Source organism: Leptinotarsa decemlineata, unplaced genomic scaffold (assembly GCF_025532065.1).
Source record: "Leptinotarsa decemlineata unplaced genomic scaffold, Ldec_3_MD MMD2_tig00026354_RagTag_RagTag, whole genome shotgun sequence".
Lineage (NCBI taxonomy): Eukaryota > Metazoa > Arthropoda > Insecta > Coleoptera > Chrysomelidae > Leptinotarsa > Leptinotarsa decemlineata.
This window is the reverse complement of record NW_027412702.1, coordinates 10,585,302-10,607,131: the sequence shown is the minus strand read 5'-3', so window position 1 is coordinate 10,607,131 and position 21,830 is coordinate 10,585,302. Positions and strand designations below refer to the sequence as shown.

Sequence of the window (21,830 nt, the reverse complement as noted above, 5' to 3'; positions counted from 1 at the left end):
CACTTACATCCATCGATCTTTATCGAGGTAAGTTTCACCGCAGTAGTGAAGGCGATAGGATTCTTATCGTCAAGTGAAAGAGTGTTGGTATCGCATCGTAAGTTGCATCATAAAGGTTGTTCGTGAAGAGAAGTTGGTGTTCCGGAAGTTTTATTATCAGAGCTGCCTCGTCGTTATTTCAGCCAAAGTTGCTGTCAAGGTGAATGTTAAGTGCGTTAAAGATTTCACGTCGGATCCTGTTAACTTCTTGGAAACCGTGATCGTGTAACTTCCATTAGTGAGGTCTATTTTGAAGTGATCGCTGAGATCTGGAAGCGTAGGAATTGTAAATAGCAGAAGTAGATTCAAGAAAAATGTTGATACATCGGTTGGATTGTTTGAGTTACATATGTAAAAAGACTAGTTCACCTTTTACTTTCAAATAGTAATCGGTTAGTCTTTTACTCTTGATATTACTAATGCTATTTAAAAAATTCCAAAGTATATATTCAAATGAGCCTATGATTATGAAAATCTGCATGTGTGAAGAGAATTTACTGAACGCACGAGTATAGAGTGCATTTCTTTAATGTCCCTCTTTTATTTTTTGAACGGGTCAACAAAAAAATTTAAATTGGGATAATGAAATTAATGCATGAATACTTTATTATGAAGTGAAATTGACAGATGAAACTTTTAAGATGGCGACTGGGCGCCATCTGGGAAAAAAATAAATGGGAAGGGGTCTTGTGATACATAATTTTGAAGATCCTGACGAATACTTTTCATCCCTGGAATGTGAAGTCAATATCTTCACCTACTACACAATGGCGGAACATTTAATAGTATCCTGAAGAGAAACACATTAATATCGATATTTCTGGAAATATTCCTTTTTATCTACCATTTGGCAATTCAACAACCCGGTATGGCTTTTTGTTTATAAAAACGACAAAAAATGTCAGTGAACATCATTGTTCAGTTAGAATATTCTCATTTAGTTTTCGGTTTTACTAGTAGAAAGATACCACGTTAACAATCCCTAAAATGGTCAATTCTCGTCTATTGAAAAAAAATTGAAGCGTTTTTTATTTACGGTGTGACGCGTAACTTTCACGAGAACGAAAGGATTTTCAAGGAACGTTTGCGAATCGTCCTATCTGTAGAAATATTTGAGGGAACTTGTATCCAAATTCACAACTACCGTTAGTGTAAACAACAAAAAGCCACCAGGTCATCCGTCCATTCCAGAAGAACAGCAAGTGCAAATAACTGGTGGGATGGTAGTAAATCCTAAACAGTCTACTTATTCCATCGCGAATGTTTGTGAGGTGTCTCCTTCTACTGTGTGGAGATTTTTCAAGAGGAATAGGTATCATCTATACAAAATTAAAATGGTACACCAATTAATTGAAGATGACCCTGATCGAAGAACAGAATTCTGAGAAACATGACGGAAACCATTGCAAGGCATCCTACCTATCTCCACTATATTTGTTTTAGTGACAAATGTACATTTTTTTCAAACGGCAATGTTCACAGACAGAATTGTCGTTATTATTGAGTGACACCAACCCTCACGTTTTCCGGGAAACACATACTCAATATCCAGAAAAATTAACGTTTGGGCAGAATATTGGGAAACCATATTTATTGATCAGAAATTTAACTGTATTTGAATATGTTGGAAACTACTGTTGACCATCTCATCAGTGAAATCGTCGAAGCGTATACTAATGAATTCGATATGGATATTGTATTCTAACAAGATGGAGCCCCACCACATTACTCCAGACAAGTAACACGGCAGAGAATACATATTTGTAGAGATATTGACGTTACTGTGTTCGAAAATGTTTAGCGTGAAATATCAAATAGGCTGTTCATATGTCAAGAAGTTCAAGGCAACCATTTCGAGCATCTTTTGAACTGACCTCAAGCTTATTACCTCATATTATGTAGTTAAATCTCAATGTATTCAGGAAATTATTAAAAGTTCCGCCATTTTGTAGTAGTTGAAGGTGTTGACATTATATTCTAGGGTTATGAAGCATTTGTCAGGAGCTTCAAAAAGATGTGTCACAAGACTTCGTTTATTTTTTTTTCTAGATGGCACCCAGTCGCCATCTTGAAAGTATTCATACATTAATTCAATTATCCCAAATTTCAATTTTTGAGTTGACCCGTTCAAAAATAAAAAGGGGGGACATTGAAGAAATGCAGTATATACTGTTTTCAGTTTTAATAATAACTTGTTGTGTGCAGAAAGTTTGAGACATGGTGAATATCAGAGTGCGTTTTATATTCGATGAAACTAGTTACCAAGAAGATAATAAATGTCTGTTTGATTGAAGACCAGTTCGAAAATGGCAATTTTTGCAAAATTTCATCCTTACGTTATACTGAAAATGCGTTTTTGTGTACCCAATTCATTATCGTAATAATGATACAAGATATAGAAAATAGACTTCAGAAAGTAAGTTTCAAGAATTCAAACTTCTTATTCTATATTGAAAGGGTGTGTTTGTACGAGAGAATAATTTTTGGGAAACAAAGGTGTTGGCTTTCTAGTTCTCTATCTTTATACAAAAATCACAAAAAAGGACGAAAACTAATAATGAACTTTTACAAAGATGTGTAGATCATGCCTAGAAGTTATTTTCAGACACAAACTGGAAGAAAGATCTCTCTCGAAGTGACTACTTTCATAATAAATATTGAATTACATCAAAGAAAGATTACTTCCGAAACAACTACTTTTATATGAACATTGAATTATATAAAAATAAAAACTTTTTTCTATTCAGTTTTACTGAAAACATTCGCTATAGAATTGAACCTGATGTCATTCATAGGATTGCTGTACAATATAATATATGACATTCATTGACTTATTTGATTCAATCCCAGCCACAGGAATGTCGTTTAAATTGAAAAAGGTGCCTATATTTTTAGAAAGAATGATTTTTGGGAAAGAAATGCTTGACATTCATACAAAAAATGTGGGAAACTTCCAAGGGAAGGAAGAAAACAATTAAATGAAATGAATTAAAAAAAATAATTGTAGATCATGTATAGAAATAGCTTTCAGACAAAACTGGAAGATGAAGCTCTCTCGAAACGACTACTTCCATATAAACATTGAATTACTACTTCAACTTTGACTGTATTGATCTCTATCACTGAGCCTAAGTTAGCTTGTATAATTGAAATCATTGTATTATTGCATTAGGAGAAAGATAACTTTGCTGGAAATAATAAGAATAATCATTGGCAACTGACTTTATTGAATGACCATATAATACATAAAAATTTGATATTTGCTAATTGTACTTACTTCTACCTATTACCAATGATATTTCGGTACTATTGCCGAGGATACGTCTCTGATACGGCTGAATATAATAAAACATATAGCTATCAACAATGATTACGATAGCAATCTAATACATTCTCTATTATCAAAAAAGTTACACAGCCAAGTTTTGAAGGAAGTTTACCCATTTTGAAGAGATGAGGATGAAAGTTAAGTTAACTACTTAGGCCAACCCACTACGAATATTTCAAATATTCCGCACAAGTGTAAATATTGCTTTCAAAACCAACAAAAAAATCAGGTATGCACAGTGAGAATAACAAAGATAAAAGTTCAGTTTCAGAAATATCGGGAGTGTATAAAATAGATACCATGTGGGCCATGTCCGATGTTTATATAGGTCAAACTGGAAAAATGAAAAGCCCGCATAAAGGAACACAGAAATAGTTTTCATGGAATGAAAAAATTAATTCCACATATGCCAATCATTAACTCACAGAAGGACATGAGTTCAATCATGTCCCTCCATTTCCAGAAGAAAGGTTTAAAACTTAACCTGTTGGAAAGTGTGGAAATGAACCAATTTAGAAACTCTCAATATCTTATGTAAGAAAAGTTAAGTATAATTATGGTACTTTCGGAAATTTAATTTATTTATATAGTTAATGAATTCATACCTGACCTGTTCAGGTAGATTTATTCATTAGAAAGTAGGTATGCATGTAGGTGATATGTTAGATTATGAAATAGTTGTAATTTAGAAGTAACTTATCATTTTACGCTTGTGAAAGCTGTATAGCGAAACACGTGTCGCGGTTTTTGTAAAACCTTTTATATTGAAAATCATACAATAAACTGTATTATTGAGTTTTAACAAATACTATTTCGCATTCTTCACGAGAAGTGGATAGCAGTGTGACAATAACCGGCATTTATCTATCATTGCGAGACATATGCTCTATTATTATTAATTGCTTATCAATATGTTCCATAGTTATCTGTGCTACTATTAATTGTGTGTCCGGATACTGTTATTGACCAGATTGGTGAGTTCCTGTGAAAAAGACAGCCTTCCAAGTTGCATGTTAGCAGGACATGGAAATCAACTTCAATACAGTTCGTTTCACATTGATTCTCGCCCTGTACGAATTTCATGTTCGTTCAAGTGTAAATAAATTAAAGTGGCAGTAAACACGACAATGGTGAGCCGGAGTTGAAAGAACCAAAATAGACTTCATTCAAATCCCATGCAGAATCAATCAAATTGGGAATACAATATATGAATTAATGAAATCTGATAACTCGTTGTCTTGGACAGCATCATTACTGAAGTGGAATGATTAAAAATAGCAGACGTTGTTGAGACAAGATATTGTACATAGGAGAACATAGCTCAATGAAATATCATCAATTTATATTACTAGAGTTTTTTCCAACACCAAACCGTTATTTAAATACCTCGACACGTGTTTCGATCACCACGTGATCATCTTCAAGAAAAAGATCAAACTCAAACTCAGCTTGTTCTTTCTCTTGAACATGATCACTGGGTGATCGAAAACACGTGTCGATGTGTTAAAATAACGGTTTGGTGTTGGGAAAAAACTCCAGTAATATTCATTACTATACCAAACAGTGCATCACAAGATCATCGATTCAAACAGAAAGGTTTTCTATTTATGAATATGATCTACCTTAGTCTTCCTTTTTGAAGGGTAGCTTAAACAAATTTGTCAAAATGATATAAGATGAAATTGATCTGCGCGCATAGAGACAACGCCATCGAAAGTGAAAGGCCGGTTCTACCAGTACACAAGTTTCACGGAGCCATAGGTAATTATTTTTATTAATAGAACACCCACTTATTGGTTGAAATGAGCGATTGACTGATAAAAAAGAGAAGAGTGCCTTTCCGAATAATGCTCTGCTATCAAAACTATTGAGATGATAGCATGAAAACGCTACATAGTCGATAATATTAGTCCCCTGTGGAAATGAAGTCTATGGAATCGACAGAAGACTCAATCTTCCACTATCAAAGACAGAACTAGGTGAGTGATTTGGCCTAACACCACTGATGATACCTTGGTGGATCAAAACAGCATTGCCTGGTGTTGGATCATAGGCTCATCCTCCTTATTATTATCAACTTTCTCCCATTCAACATATTTGGGATACTTGGAAGTACTCCATGATTGTCAGGACGATGTTGGTAGTTGTGACGACTGTCAGAGAGATGTGCAAGGGAGCTTCAGAAAAAGTAATGCCTGAGATATGGTGAAATCTATTCAGGAAACGTGTCAGTTTTGGAATAAACAACAACAAATGAATGAAATTATTTCCATCATGAGTATAATGAACTTAACGAAGAAAGTCATGTCGATAGAATGGAGCTGAATGAGGATTTCAATATAGAGTCTATTGAAAATACTTTTCCCTCACCAGGGGTTGATTGTCACATGAAGCGTTTTGACGAAGGTAAATGTGTTTTCAATAGATTCATTTCTCACCAGAGGTTCCAAATTCCACATATCAAAATATAGAAATTGTCAATGATGAAACTGCAGCAACAATCCGATTGTATTATGTCACAAAGAATATAAAAAATATAAATTTTACTGATCATAACTCACTTGTTTTCAATTGGGGTAAAATAATATTCTAGTGCCATCAAAAATGTACTGGGTATTTTACCTTCCTGAATTTTCCGTTTTACCTGATACCATTATAATGAGCCTTTTTCCTGAGAATAATATAGCGAACGTGCCACGAGAGGCAGCACTAGTAATAGGGAGAAACATAAACTATTCACATGTGTTTTTCTGATATAACACATGTAAAACTGTGTTTTTTACGTAATATTAATTTATTATTTAAAAATATAAATCTGATATAAAAAGTTATTTTGTGCTAGTATAATGCCAACAAAGCATTGCTGTTTTGCGAATTGTATGTCGGATAATCGATATCTGGAAAAAAACGGGTTTTTTATACCATTTATAAAACATATTAATGAGGTTAGATGTAAGAAATGGATACATGCTTCGAGGAGAGTGGATTTAGCAGTGCAAAAAATTAATAAATATTCATATGTATGCTCTCAACATGAAATCAATAGTAAATTTTTCATAATTAATTACCATTGATCAGAATGAGATATAACCTCAATCGTTTATTATTTTTGATTAAATTCATTTCATTACCATCTATATATGATTCATATTCCACTGGGAAATAAATCTGAAATTCATAATTATTTTAAATTTCTTTTATTACAGTTTGAATCTACCGCTACTCTTTTAGTAGAGTCTGTATACTAACATGTCTATTAATTTATTTTTTTTCCAGATACTTTCAAATTACGGCATGCAAATCAACGTTTCAATGTTACAACATTGTTATCCTTTAGAGTTGCAAATTTTAGTTTCGCTCCTGGAACATTTTCTTCTGTAAAAACATTATTTTTTAATTGTATTTTACCATATGTTTATATGAGGATTAGGCAGTGTTTGTCCCTACCGAACTACTAGCCCTGCTAGTGAGGGATTTTTCGTACTTCAGGTTCATTGAAGATTATCTTCATCGAAATAAAATGACTATTAGAGTAGTATGTTTGGTTTGCATACTAAAATAGCACAAAAAATCGGGTATATGACAAGTATATAATAATGTCTCTTATATACGAAAAATGGGCGCCGTTATATTCATTGAAACAAAGAGGGGTCCACTCTGCTGTTCGAAAAGGGATAGATATAATGATCTTACTAACAAATGTCTTGTCCTTTGTCCAACACTTTCCATCGATGGAACAAAGAAGTATAATTAATATCTAGGTTTTGGCGTTAAGAGACATATCCTCAACGAATACGAGTATACTGTAGATGCTAGATCATCGAAACCGTTCAAAAATACTTTTTCTACTATTGCTACAGAAACACCAATGAACGCACGGGAAAGATGGACTAAAATTGACCAATTTCGCACACAAGTCCAAATCTGTGAATGATTGGCCTAATCGATATTTCATTCATACACCGATATATCCGCTGTAAATGAAGGCCAACAAAAGTTCGGTATACCTGGATCGAGGAGGCAATTTTTTATTCTGTAGCCTTGGTATTCTTTATTCGTTTTCCATTTTTATTTTCTGTCTATCGAGAAAATTTTGAGTAAATTTTATTGTCGGAAGTTATTATTATTCTATAGGAAATGGAAACTAATGCAGTGATTGGGTGTATTCTTCAAGAAATTAAAAACGAAACAAAAATTTGGCTCTTGATCTTCTACCAAATTTGTTTCGGCAGTAGTGAGATTCAGTAGCATTGTACTTTTCTCTGAAAACGTTGTGTTGATATACCCACTAAGAGGAATTATCCGAAAAATAGACATCCCACTCTGGTCACAGTTTTGTCTAAACATTAAACACAATATTAATATTGGTCTAAATCAGAAAATTATACGCCAAAGAAATTGAAAAATCTATCCGAGGAAAATTTTCATTTCTGAAGTTTCTAAATAGTGGCTTTGGACGAATAAGACAGGCAATTCTATTAAAAAATAAAAACAATTGAGATTAAATAAAAGTCAACAATTATTTATTAATTTAAAAATGTATATTCAGTTGATGTTTCATTTTTGTAATTAGTCAGCACTGGTAAAAATGTAAGAATATAGGAATAACATCTAATTTCGTTTAAACGTAGTATAAACTCCACTTTTATGGTACGCCGAAGTACTAAAATATTGCAGTAAATTGTATGACTCGTATGAAAAGCATTTTTCACACTTACGCTGTTTTCGAGTGTAATATGGAAAAATGAAGTTATCATTCCTTATTTCAAATTATCACACAGGTCTCGCTAGTTATTCGAAGCCTAATAGAGTTTTTGAAACTGACAGATAAGCAATTGGTATATGTATACTTACCTCCGGTCAGTGTAACAGTAGGAGTTCCCTTCTTGGCTGTTGCAACAATTTTTTGATCAAGCACAATTGTGTTATTGGTTGTGTAACTCCCCGAGTAAAAATGGTTGCTGAATTTGGGCGTTGATTCTTCCGCAGGAGTGAGATACACAACTATCGATGTGGAAGCTACGGCATCAGTCTCCGCCGATAAGGTGAGAATGGTGAAGGAAGAATCTGATGAAACTGGTGTAGCAGTCAGTTCCACGGTATTTTTTTTGTATTAAACTTTGCTGCAAAATTTTCTTGATACGCTGAAATTGTGAATTCAGTGTGAGTTAGTTGAAGATATACCAACAATTGAAGTAAACGTTGTTATTAGGTACTAATAGTGGAACTGCATTGAAGAAATTGCTGATGATGTTATTAATGAGCAAGAAACGCTTTCTTGATTGCCGTTGGCATAAAGCTATTAATTTTGACTGTGTACATTAAGACAAGATAACAAAAATATTTTTTTCTACACTAGTCTTCAAAAGGAAAAAAACATTGAAAAACGTAAATAATTGAAAAAGAAAAGAACTGTTTTGTCATTAATTATCATGTATATAATATTTCATTACTTGAATCTCACTTCTGGAATATTTATAATTGGGAGAAGAAAGCACTTCAGGCACTATTTTTAGAAGCTTACATAAAATTTTTCTTGGCGATACTCTATCGGAAATCTCTTACATTATTACTCGTGTTACCCAAGGAGCCATAGTGTCTTCATTATTTTTTATTGTATGTCAACAAGCTTCATATATGGCTTTGCTTATGACACTTGTTTCGACAACTGCCAACAAGAAATTTTTTGTTATGATAAAGATAAAGTTTTGGAATGACAGTAGCCATAATATCAGGCGACAGTCAATGTTTATTTATTTATTTTATTTATAGACATAGACATAGATGTCAAAGGACAGTGAAAGTGGGTTTGTGAGTATGGTACGACGATGTAAAAAGTTATATGTGACCTGGAAGTTATATGAGGAAGGTTGAAATTCAATGATGAAAGTAAAGTAGAAGAGTCGATTTGATTATGAATGATTTTGTACATAAAAATTAAGTCGTCAATTTGGCGGCGTCTTTTAAGTGATGTATAGTTGAACTCTTCGAAGAGTTAATCATAGCTATGCTCTCTTATGGGGTGTGTTAGAAGTGGTTTGATTGTGATTGAAGATATATGTCAAATACTCTTATGAGAAATCTAGCGCGATAAACATCAATATCATCCAAAACTCGAGGTAAATCAGTTTATTGGCAAAACAAATTTCAAAATTCTCTCCAGTTTTCTATTAAAAACCCTTCACATTCCGATTTAAATCATGAAATTACTACTATTCTGAATGTTGGTTCGATTTCAACTTTGGGACGATGTGTATTCACTGCGTATCATCTGACTCGTGCCAAGAATCGCACGTTGAAAGGCAAACCCTCGTTAATCCTTACTTCACACAGGTTTCTAATTTCGAAGGTGTTCATATGTAAACGACAGCTATTTGAGGAAAACCACATTTTAACATATTATTTATTCAATTGAGTTGATCATGTCCACATCGAGACTGTCACAATCTGGAGTTCATCATCATCAGCAAGATCAAACGATTCTTTTGATAAAAACATATTGAGAGTATATCTAGTAGGTACTAAAAGTTATGAATGATACTGACAAAATTACTATGAAATAGTCGATTCAAATTTCAAATTCGATCCTTCTGGAAAGCAATATGAATGTTTTTTGGTGTGAATTTTCATTATCCTGAATATACGGTTTTTTCTTCTGAACACAGAACATTTTATGGTATGGTATGGTATGACTGTCTCAAGCAAAGTTATCGATATATTGTATATATTTTGTAAATATTTTTAGTGTTTTCTTACGAGTAAGTATTTCATTGTCATTTATTGTACAGTTTGAAGTTCAAGATCTAATTAAGAGACTTTCGCAGACCATTTCAATATGGAAATAAGTGATGATATTGGTGGTAGTGTTTTTGAAGTCAACTCACCTCCTGTTAAACTCAGGTTAATAACTTCGCTTGGCTTATTGGTGGTTAATTTTATAGGTCCATTTCTGGGAGTGAGTGTCACTATTTTATTCTTCACAGAATAGTCGAACGAATATGAAGGATTTTGAAATGATGGCGTGTCCAAACTCTTTGAAGGATCTACTTGAACAGTTACTTCTGTAGATGTGCTCAGAGTTTTTTCATTTCCTTTATCCTGAAAAATAGTATTGCTAATAATAATTAATTACTACGTATAATTCAATGACACTCACTGTTGCCACGATTTTGTAGGTCAAGGGATTGGTTATTTGAATAATTTTTTTCGCACTAAAACTTGCAGTGTACTGTTTTTCGTCGACTACCGTGGTCACGATGAAATCATCCGGATCTACAGTAAACGTCATCCCTTGATTGGAGAAATCAATATCTTCCGCTATTAACTTCTCACCGAAATCGGTGAAATCACCAAACGGCATTATGGGAGAAGCAACTCTGTAGATGTATTCTTTTTTCAAAAATTGAGGAGCATGATTGTTGGTATCGAATACGATGAACTGAATTCCCTGAAAATCATTAAGATTAAGAATTATTTATAGATGAAAAATATCAGAATGGAATAAGAGTAAAATAAAATCTTTATCAGTCAATAATACTCTTTGATTATGTACAATGTGTCTAAGATACTAGATGGGCTGGAAAGTTCCTCAGGTTAACACACAGGTGGCGCTATTAGTATTAATTCCATATGATGTTCAGTTAACCTCAACCTTCAAAGACATGTCTACAAATTTCATAACCGTCGGACGATTAGTTTGTGGGTTAAAACATATTGACTGAAGCAACTCTTGTTAGTTTGAAGAAAATGGATAAAATGGAATCTCGTGTGTTAATGAAAAAATAGAGTTGGAACCAGATTTGGCTTGATGAACATTGAGAAGAGGTTTGCTAAGTTTAAACGAGGTGAAATGAACACCAATGAAGCCGAAAACATAAAAAAAGTCCACAAAATAATTTGGAATGACCACAAAGTGAAGTTGATTGAGATGGCTGAGACTCCAATGGTACCAAAGGAAATTGTTGGACATATCGTACATGAATATTTGGGTATGTGTAAATTCTGTTTAAATTGGGTGCCACGGGAGCTCATAATCGACCAAAACAAGAAAGAATTGATGATTCTGAGTAGTGTTTGAAGCTGTTGTGCCATGAAAAACCCGAATGTATATGTCGATATGTAACAATGGATGAAAAATAGCTCCATAGCAGATCGAGTTCTTCATAATCAAAGGACTGACTCGAAAGATTCTCTAAAATGTTGATAATTTTCTTTGGTTGATTATTCGTTTTCTCGAACCCAAGTATTTTAATGATAATAATGATAATAATAAATGTCTTTATTCTTAAGCATAATGAACTTAAATGAAACGCTCGCCTAAATTCATTCTCACTAGTTATGGCCACATTTCTCGCTTGTCGAATAATGTACTATTAGAAAAAGTGTCAGTTATGTTGCTTGTTGGGTAACTGGGCAATGATCCAGAACTCACACTTTCGAATGAATCACGGGTTACCATATCAATATCTCGCTACCTTCGATGCCAATCACAAATTAGCAAATTCATAACTTCACAGTGTCTTTCAATTATTTTCAATCGCAAGTAAGCCTTAAGAGTTTCACACTTTGAAATATGTTCTCGATCATGAAACTAAATCGTTGAACTGACATTTCTGTTTTTGAGTAAAACCAGGAATAGAAACATAGACATAGAGAAAGTGAGAACGAGTATTCCCCACTAGAAATTTGTAATGTGGCAAAAAATTTATATATTTTTTCAAAATTCGTCACTACTTCAGTATTTTCAAACCATTCAATACAAAACTATTTGAAATTGAATAAAATAATGAAAAAAAATTTGGTTGCTTTTTGTTATGAAATTTAATGTTTATCTCTCAAGACAACATTATCGAATAAAATTTCTGGTGAAAATTGTAATCTCAATTGTGATCTCGTCAAAAATTGTTGTTGACCGTTACTCACCACTTTGATGGAATTACCGTTACATGTCATGTTGCAATCAACTGTAAACGACACCATACTTTCTTTCTGTTTCTTAGTGTTAATGTCGACATCGGCCAGTTTGGCAGTAGATTGGATGAGGAAGTTTGTGTCATATGCGGTAACATTAAAATATTCTAAAACTTTTGGATCTCCATCGCATTTCAAATTGGCTGAAAAAAAAAGAAATTTGATTAATATTAATTTGGTGAAAGGTGTTTGAAACATTCGTCTATCAATCTCCAGGCAAATAAGATGCGTGGTCTAATAATAATATCAGAAAGTTATATTATCAAGTATCTATTTTCGAGATTTTCAGTTACTGAGAAATATTAGAATTATGTATTTATCTCTTCTATGACATCAGGTTATGTTTATGATATGTTCTTTGAATTGCAGAAAAGGCAGAGTAAGTCTATTCCTTACCAGTTGTCTACTTTTCTATACAGCGTGACTCACGGTCGATGGTAGGTTAGACGTTTCTGGAAAACGCAAAGCATGATTTTTCTGAAAATTTCACCTCTCACATTTCCTTACCTGTTCTATCGATCTAAAATATTTTCAGCATTGCGCCGTTGCCACTTCTATCAAAAAGTCCTAGCAATTATATTTTTTTAAATGGAACACCCCGTGTATTATTACATTTTTGGAATTGCTTTAGTATTTTAATACTTTTTTGTTGATAATGCCCTATTCCTATCTCTATCTGTTTTCGAGTTAAAAATAAATTGTGCTCCATATGGTCCAAAACATAGCCTTAATTGAAATTAAGTACATCAGTACTCTCAATTCATGAAAAGTTGATAATTTGATGATAGTTTGGACAAACTCGAAATATTCGAATAACACCAAGAAATCGACTCCGTATCATACAGGGCGTGCTAAAATTACTATTATTTCCATTGTGCATAAAAGTAGTCCAAAGTTCATTTTTTCAAATGAAACCCCCTGTATATGACTAGATAAATTGAAAGATAGTAAAAAATGCTCCAAGATGATATACATGTCCCTATACCTAAATCGTCAAGTTTTCTTAATAAAGCCGTTTTTGTGGAAAAATAGTTATTCACGTTTTACCTACAAGTGTTGAAAGTGGAATTTTATTTTGTGACTGGGGATTATTGCAAAACGAGCGTCAACAAGTGGAGCAAACTCACGAGCATAATAAAATCACTTTTAACAAATGTATCATACAAAATTTTTTGTATAACGTTAATGCTGATAATAAAAAAAATTATAGGGTCCATGGGATTTGAACACACGATCTTTGGATTACAAGGCGTATGTTACAACTATATACGCCAACTCACCTTATTTTAAGGAGGATTATTGGTTAGTCATGAAGGACTTTCTACAGTTGGACTGAATACTACTTCGTCATCGTCAATAACTGCACAGGGATTTAATATTACCAATAGCACGAACTGCATGTGTGAACTTTTCTAAATGATTTTTTGGTAGGTGTTCTGATTGAAGTGTTTCTATCAAAGATATTTTCAATAACAGTTGTACATAAAATAATTTTTAAAGAATTTGATTTCTAGGTAGCCGTGGAAATATCAAGCTTATGACAGTTTAGTGACTTTTATAAGTAGGTAATTGATAAATGGTTATTGACGGTGTTTCAAAAAATCGCCAAAAATGAATGCAAATATTGATTATTCAAACGAAGTTCTTATCAAATTATCTATTATACACATGAACAAAGTGATCAAATCATTGTCAGAACGTGTAAAAATTCAACCAAATGTATCCTGGATTAACACCAATGAACGAGAGGAAGTTTGTAAGATTACAAAATAATTTCCTTAACTATGGCTCCATGTTAAAGCGTCTTCAACATTACCAAAACATGTTACTTCAAATGAGGACAATACTGTTAACGTTTTGGCATATTTTTATGCATATTCAGAAGCTTCCATTCGCAGTGCAGAAAAAGATTTAGGTGTATCACATGCTTCAGTATAACGAATTTTGAAAAGTCACGGAATGCATCCGTATAAATTTACCATAGTTCAAGCTCTAAAAGCAGGAGACTTCGAACGTAGAATACAATTTTGTGAATCCCTTTTGATTCATACACAGGAAGATCGATAATTTTTGTCAAAAATAATTTGGAGCGACGAATCAATCATAATCCTCATGTTACAAAGGAAATGGGTTTTCAAAAAAAAATTGACCTGAATGTTTTCTGTATTCTGAAGAACAATAAAATTACCTTTTTTATTTATGAAGACACACTGAATGCAGAGAGATATCTCCAAATATTAAGGACGACTATAATCGATTTTCTTGAAAATTCGCCTTTAGAGGAATATAGGAATTCGTGGTTTCAACTGATGGAGGCGCCAGGTCATTCCACCCAGGAAGTTTCCAGAAAACTGGACGATCTCTTCGACTATCGTTGGTTTAGGCGTTTAGGGCCGTGGGATTGGCCACCGAGGTCACCCGATCTCACGCCATGTGTATAATAAATAATTTCATAAGAACTTCGTTTGAATAATCGATATTTGCATTCATTTTGGAAGATGATTCGAAACACCGTCGATAACTCTTTGTAAATTACTTATAAAAGTAACCGAACTGCTTAATAATTCCACTGCTACCTAAATCCAAATTCTATTGGGAAAACTTGACGATTTAGGTATAGGAAATGATATATCATCTTGAAGCATTTTTCACCATCTTTCAATTTATCGAGTCATATACAGGGGGTTTCATTTGAAAAAATGAACTTTTGACTACTTTTATGCACAATGGAAATAATAGTAATTTTTGCACGCCCTGTATGATACGGAGTCGATTTCTTGGTGTTATTCGAATATTTCGAGTTTTTCCAAACTGTCATCAAATATCAACTTTTCATGAATTGAGAGTACTGATGTACTTTATTTCAATTAAGGCTATGTTTTGGACCATATATAGCACAATTTATTTTTTATCTCGAAAACAGATAGAGATAGGTATAGGACATTATTAACAAAAAAGTATTAAAATACCAGAGCGATTCCAAAAATGTAAAACATGGGGTATTTCATTTAAAAAATAAAGTTGCTAGGACTTTTTGATGGAAGTGGCAACGCCGCAATGCTGAAAATATTTTAGATCGATAGAACAGGTGAGGAAATGTGAGAGGTGAAATTTTCAGAAAAATCATGCTTTGCGTTTTCCAGAAACGTCTAACCTACCATCGACCGTGAGTCACGCTGTATAATATCCGATGACTTATATTTCCTTAACAGTTTCATACAAGTTTTTGAATTCCATTGTTGAAAAAGTCTGCTGCGACTTTCAGTTCTCGTGAAATTCAAATATGCCATGAAATAAATAAATTTTGAAATATCAATCCATTTGAATTCTGTAATTCAATTTGCGAAATTAATCTTTGACTAGAAGGAAATTAGTGAAATTTCATTTGAAGAACTGCGTTTTTGTGGAAGATAATCCTGTGAACGGTTTTCCAAATGGATTTCATCTCCAGCAAATAAAATTCAATATAAATCGCTACTTTCGCACAGGCACCGCTCTCAGAGCGCCTTAATAATTCTCCTGTTGAGATTGTGTTTTGTCTTGAAAAAAAAATGAATAACCAAATTTGACCTAATGAAAATATCTTTGAACAATTCATTCAGGCCAGTCTCAACTCCCTACACTGTAGGTTAATGGACTGACACCTATCAGAAAACAACTACTCCCCTGGCTTATACTACGAAGGGGTTGGATTATATCCGACAGGTGTCAGTGCAGGATTCTTCACTGAAGTTATTCCTGCATATGTTGTTGGCGATAAAACTGCCGCAATAGATTTTCAATTATTGCAGATCGGTTTCGGGCTGTTTGGTCACTCGGTCAGTGCAAGGTAGTATATATCATCAACATAAAGTCGATGATTTCCGATAATTGAAAATCAAATTCCTTCAGAGTATCATTCCTCGAACTAAGCTGAAGCATAAAACAAACAACAGGTTGTCGTTGCTCCATCTGCCTGTGAACGAGGTAACCAACTGCATATCCGAAATTTGCACAATTCCTCGTGTAAGGAAAGAAAACTTTCCACATATAGTCAGTGTAGGGAGGGTGTAGGGAGTTGAGACTGGCCTGAACGAATTATTCTTTCAGATGATTTGATTTATAGCCAGTCTTCAAGTATGCCCACTGACTATTTGTGAACAGTTTTCTTTCCTTGTACAAGGAATTGGGCAAATTTCGGATATGGAATTGGTTACCTCGTTCACAGGCAGATGGAGCGACGACAAACCTGTTGTTTGTTGAATGCTTCAGCTTAGTTCGAGGAATGATACTCTGAAGGAATTTGATTTTCAATTATCGGAAATCATCGACTTGATGTTGATGATATACACTTCCTTGCACTGACGAGTGGCCAAACAGCCCGATACTGGTCTGCAAGTGTATTTCAATAATTGAAAATCTATCGCGGCAGTTGTATCGCCAATAGCATATGCAGGAATAACTTCAGTGAAGAATTCTGCATTGACATGGATATAATCCAACGCCCTTCGTGGTATTAGCCGGGGGAGTAGTTGTTTTCTCATAGGTGTCAGTCCATACCCCTACAGTGTAGGAAGTTGAGATTGACCTGAACGAATTGTTTTTTTAGATGATTTGATTAATAGTTGATGGAAATCCATGATGAACCTATTGAATATTTTATTGATATTCACATAACAGTTCCTGAAATCTCAAAAAGTGTTTTAACTTTTGAAGGCAAGATATCAAAGTCAGACAATGGGAGAATGGGATCTTTTCAACCTTGTCGAAATGCATTTCAATTCTCAATACAGCGACATTTACTGCTTTGAATTTGTGTTACTGTTTGCGGATTTATTGGTGTACTTATTGGAGACAAGGAAAAATTATAGTTCGTAACTTTGCAACCAAAAAAGGATTGAAAGAGCTCCAAAGTTAGTTATCACAGTTATTATACGCAAAGTTTGTAACGTGTGAGAGAAAGCTGTTGTCACGGATATGAATCATATTTAGAATAAAATTGAACCAAAGAGCTTGTTTAATAATTATAGTTGCTTGACTTTGCTGGTTTCAATTTCATATTCACCTTGAGATATTCTTGTGACTGTGTTATAGATCATCTGTTTTGGTTAATCAGCTTTATTTACTCAACTATGAATCAAGTGAAAAATTTTGCAGTTTGAACTTTGAAAAGGCCGGCTTTCAATTGTTGCCTACCCGTAACTAATTCTATGGAAATTTAAAATTTCCATATGCGTTATATTTTTTGGTTTGAAAAATGCATAGAAAATTATAGTAAACGGTTTTACAGCTTTATTGTATGAGTTATATCGATGGTGTCTGACTTGAGTTCATTTACAACAAAAAACAAAATGAATAACAAACTGAAAATCATTTATTTTTTTCAATTTATTTGATTGCAAGGAAAGAGCTCATGACATGAATCAAAATTTCAGAAATGAAACTTACCCAACGTTCCCTCAGACTTTCTATCATATAGAACTTCTTCTATGTCGATATCGTTCAAGCTCAAGTCGATGAAGCTATTAATGCCACATACTTTATCTACAAAAATCAATAAAAAAGTTAGTTTACTGATGACATGAAACGTATCAATATCAATTCAGTACATTACATAGTTCACATGATATAAACGCTTGTCCCGAGATTTCCTTATTTCACGAAAACCATATACTTTCCTCAAAATTACTTATGTCGAAAGTAAGTTCAAATCAAATCAAATCAAATCAAATCAAATCAAATCAGTTTATTTCCAGAGACTCTACAGCATGGAAAAAGTCGATTAAACAAAAATATAGAAATTCACAATACAAATAATTATATATATATATATATATATATATATATATATATATATATATATATATATATACATACATAAAAGAGTAAAGATATGGAAATATTAAACAGAAGTATGAAAAAACATGAAACTAGAAATGTGACAATTGAATATAGTACAGTCTAAACTGTTGCAATCAAGTTATCAATATTTCCAAATCAGCCTGGAAGTATTCATTGAAGGAATAAAATGTATTGTCATGTAACAGTTTTTTAACATTTTTTTTTAAGTAATGCAGGTTGATGGGCATAATTAGAGGGCCAATTGCTGCTTTCGTCAATTTATGGTGGGGTATAATAAAATTATAGTTTGATCTTAACGTATATCCTGTGGCGAGAAGATTATCTCTTGATTCAAATTTGTCGGGATGAGTTTTGACATATACAATACAGTTGAATATATATATATATAATATATATATATATATATATATATATATATATATATATAGTGAAATGATAGTTAGAATATCCAAACAGCTCCCTACATGAGTAATCATATTTTTTGAAACACATTTTTCTCGCTACCTTTTTTTGAGCTATTAGTAATTTGTTTATTCTTGTACAGTTACCAATGTGGATCAGACAATAACTAAATGAATATTGAATATAAGCATAGTAAACCTTTGCAATATATTCGATGGAACAAAATTACGGAGATTACGAACTACAAAACAATGTTTCGACATTTTACTCGAAATATAATCAGTTTGTTTGTTCCAAGAGAGTTGAGCATCAATGTTCAAACCTAAAAATTTTACAGATGAGGTTTGTTGTATTGACTTGCCATTTATTTTGACCAGAACACTGCGATAATTCTCATGTACTGAAAAGACGATTGTATTAGTTTTTGAGCTGTTCATAATGATACCATTTTGAGAACAATATTTTTGCATACTAACAATTGTTTGATTGGCCTGACTCGACAATCTCTCATAAATTGAAGACTTCAGAGTGTGAACGAAGAATAGTCGGCAAATTGTACTATACAATGTTGACGATTACTGTTGTTGAGGTCATGTACGAATAAAAGAAAGAGAATGGGTCCTAGGACGCTACCCTGTGGAACACCGGTGCACACGTAAAGCTTTTATATCGTGTATATTGTGTTATGTAACGAATTGATTATTTTTATTTGATTTAATGTTGATTTTATTTAAATTGAGAGGGGTATATTTTCAAGAGAGATTCATTTATAAAGATGAAGAAGTAGAAAGCCAAAACCTTTCTTTCCCAAGAAATTATTTTGTTCTTTTCGAAACATGTAATTGAATGTTGGTTTTTTTTTGTAATCTTTCTTCAAAACGGGGGCAAGGTATTTTGTTGAAACTTGATATTATTTTTTCGTTTTCATTCTATTTGATGCATGTATTCGAACTCCATCAAACTATCCCTGATTTTTTATACTTTTTTGATACCTATATCAAAGGCTTGAAGAAAAATAAAAAAGTAGTCCGTCAACTCAGTGTCCGCCATATTCAATTCAGAATGACGTAATTTGTTTTTGAAATTCTGTTAAGCAATCCCTATCATTTTTTACTCATATCATGGATAAAAAATATTTAGTCCACCATTTGGGTGATCCGCCTCATTAGATTTCTATTGATCTCTGGGATGACGAGTACTGATCTATTTCTTGTGCCAAACCTGTAAATATTTATAAAATGTTTGTAATTTCATAAATAGATATTGTGGCTAACGGGTATTCAATATTTTTTGGGCATGGTTCAGTAAGTGAGTAGTCCTTAATTTTTATAGTTTTAGCCAACCTGATTCTGTTGTCTAAAAGGAATTATGGCCAAACTCGCGCATTGAAAAAAATGTTAACGACTAGTTAGAGACGTAAATAATCTGATTGTCTTAAAGCAGGTCCGTACACGCTATGACAATAGAAATTTCAGAGATGATCAGTGACTCACACAATTTAAAATTCAGGTTGAAAATGAGTGAATCTCTGGTCGAAAAAACTACCTGTGGGCATTATAGGAAATTTAGTTGAGATGACTCATATGTTTAGTGAAACGAGGTCCAAGTGAACAGAGGAGATGTATGTCGAGTTTACGACTCCAACTGACCTCCCTGTAAATTTAGTTCAGGAGCGAGTCTTTAGAGGTGATGGATGCCGAGTTTACGACTTCAACTGACCTTCCTGTGAATTTAGTTCAGGAGCGAGTCTACAGAGGAGATGGATATCGAGTTTACGACTCCAACTGACCTCCCTGTAAATTTAGTTCAGGAGCGAGTCTTTAGAGGTGATGAATGCCGAGTTTACGACTCCAACTGACCTTCCTGTGAATTTAGTTCAGAAGCGAGTCTACAGAGGAGATGGATGTCGAGTTTACGACTCCAACTGCCTCCCTGTAAATTTAGTTCAGGAGCGAGAGCTTCTTAACTACCCAACTCCTGATCCAATAACTGAACCTAAAAAAAATGTTTGGTGGTGCAGCCAGAAAACGACTGAGTCGTCTCCCTTATAAAACCGCCAAATTCTTGAGCGGCGTACGCAGAATCTGTCTCAGGTGGAGGAACAAACCCCCCATGAGCAGAGGCGAAAAAGCCCTGCACGGGCATCAGGTGTAGCTGATGTGCAAAAACCCTCACCCTCGTATGGAAAGGTTGTCGCGGTATCAAAATGGGAATCTTGCACTTTGACTACCCTACTACCTCATTAACAATGAAACAGCAGAGCATATACTTTGCGCCTGCCCCGCTAGAGTTTGGAAGAGCCGTAGTCTTACCATCTGATCTGAAAGACCACACCATACAAACTAATCGGCTTTGGACTCACTTTGGACCTAACCTAACTCAACCTAATCTAAAACTAGGTCCAGGGTCGAATCAGAGATCTAAGTTTTATGTTTCTGTTACTAGTGGCAACTATCGTTATCACTCGAATTTGCAATAGAATATTGATTCCCCCCACATTTTTGAGATTGAAATCATAAATTTTCAGTTTCAAGTAGTTTGTGGGCTGAAGAAATATCATGCAGGCTTTGAGATCAATTGTGCTATATCTTGAAATATGTTAAATAAGAATCTTTAATGAATTTAAGTTGTCTTTATGTGAATCAAGATAGCTGCTGATTTTTCTTATGAGAATAACTAGTTTCAGTGAACAATAGAGTATTCTGAGGGAGAGATGACCCTTGCTTGCTATCTCTGATTAACTGAGGTCTGGAAGTTTCAGAAAGGCTTGCAGTAAATCACACAAAATGATTTTCAAGGCTAACATCAGATAAAAGTTATCTTCTTTTATTCAGCCTTTATCTATTTTGACCTTCAACCTACTTTCGCTCCAATTTTTCGCCATATTTGAGAAAAAAGTAATTTTTTATATCTTAAATTCAACCAAATTGATGGAATATCATCCTTTCCTCCGTGGAATTTTTAAGAAATTTCATTAAGGAAACTTGTGAATAGTGGCAAGTACATATTTCACTAGTGAAATTTTTATCAGGTGTTGAATCGTTACCTACATATCGATAATTATTTTATTTTTGATAATTCAACACTCACCATCACTCGATGAATATCCAAAGAGCAAAAAATGAAACAATAATATTAGCAACAACATCACAACTGCTTTTTTAGCTCATGGGACTGCAGAATGTACTGAGTTCTCTGCAATACTGGTGCGCCGCACAATTTTTCGATATCTAATCGAGTAATTATTATA

General features: G+C 33.5%; 1 protein-coding gene across 2 annotated transcripts in view; it reads right to left on the bottom strand.

Annotated features, from left to right (window-relative positions):
• LOC141486359 (uncharacterized) overlaps positions 1 to 21,830 on the bottom strand; it is a 24,550-nt gene extending 2,720 nt beyond the window's left edge. Inside the window, exons 1-7 of one of the 2 annotated variants that reach the window (XM_074184207.1) lie at positions 21,671 to 21,830; positions 17,765 to 17,860; positions 12,290 to 12,480; positions 10,524 to 10,814; positions 10,252 to 10,465; positions 8,222 to 8,511; positions 8 to 308 (exon numbers count right to left, since the gene is read on the bottom strand). In XM_074184207.1, the coding sequence (XP_074040308.1) occupies positions 8,456 to 8,511; positions 10,252 to 10,465; positions 10,524 to 10,814; positions 12,290 to 12,480; positions 17,765 to 17,860; positions 21,671 to 21,728 (906 nt within the window). In that variant the 5' untranslated portion in view covers positions 21,729 to 21,830 and the 3' untranslated portion in view covers positions 8 to 308; positions 8,222 to 8,455. Of the gene's footprint in view, positions 1 to 7; positions 309 to 8,221; positions 8,512 to 10,251; positions 10,466 to 10,523; positions 10,815 to 12,289; positions 12,481 to 17,764; positions 17,861 to 21,664 lie in introns of both variants that reach the window. The other variant, XM_074184208.1, reaches the window with a different exon arrangement.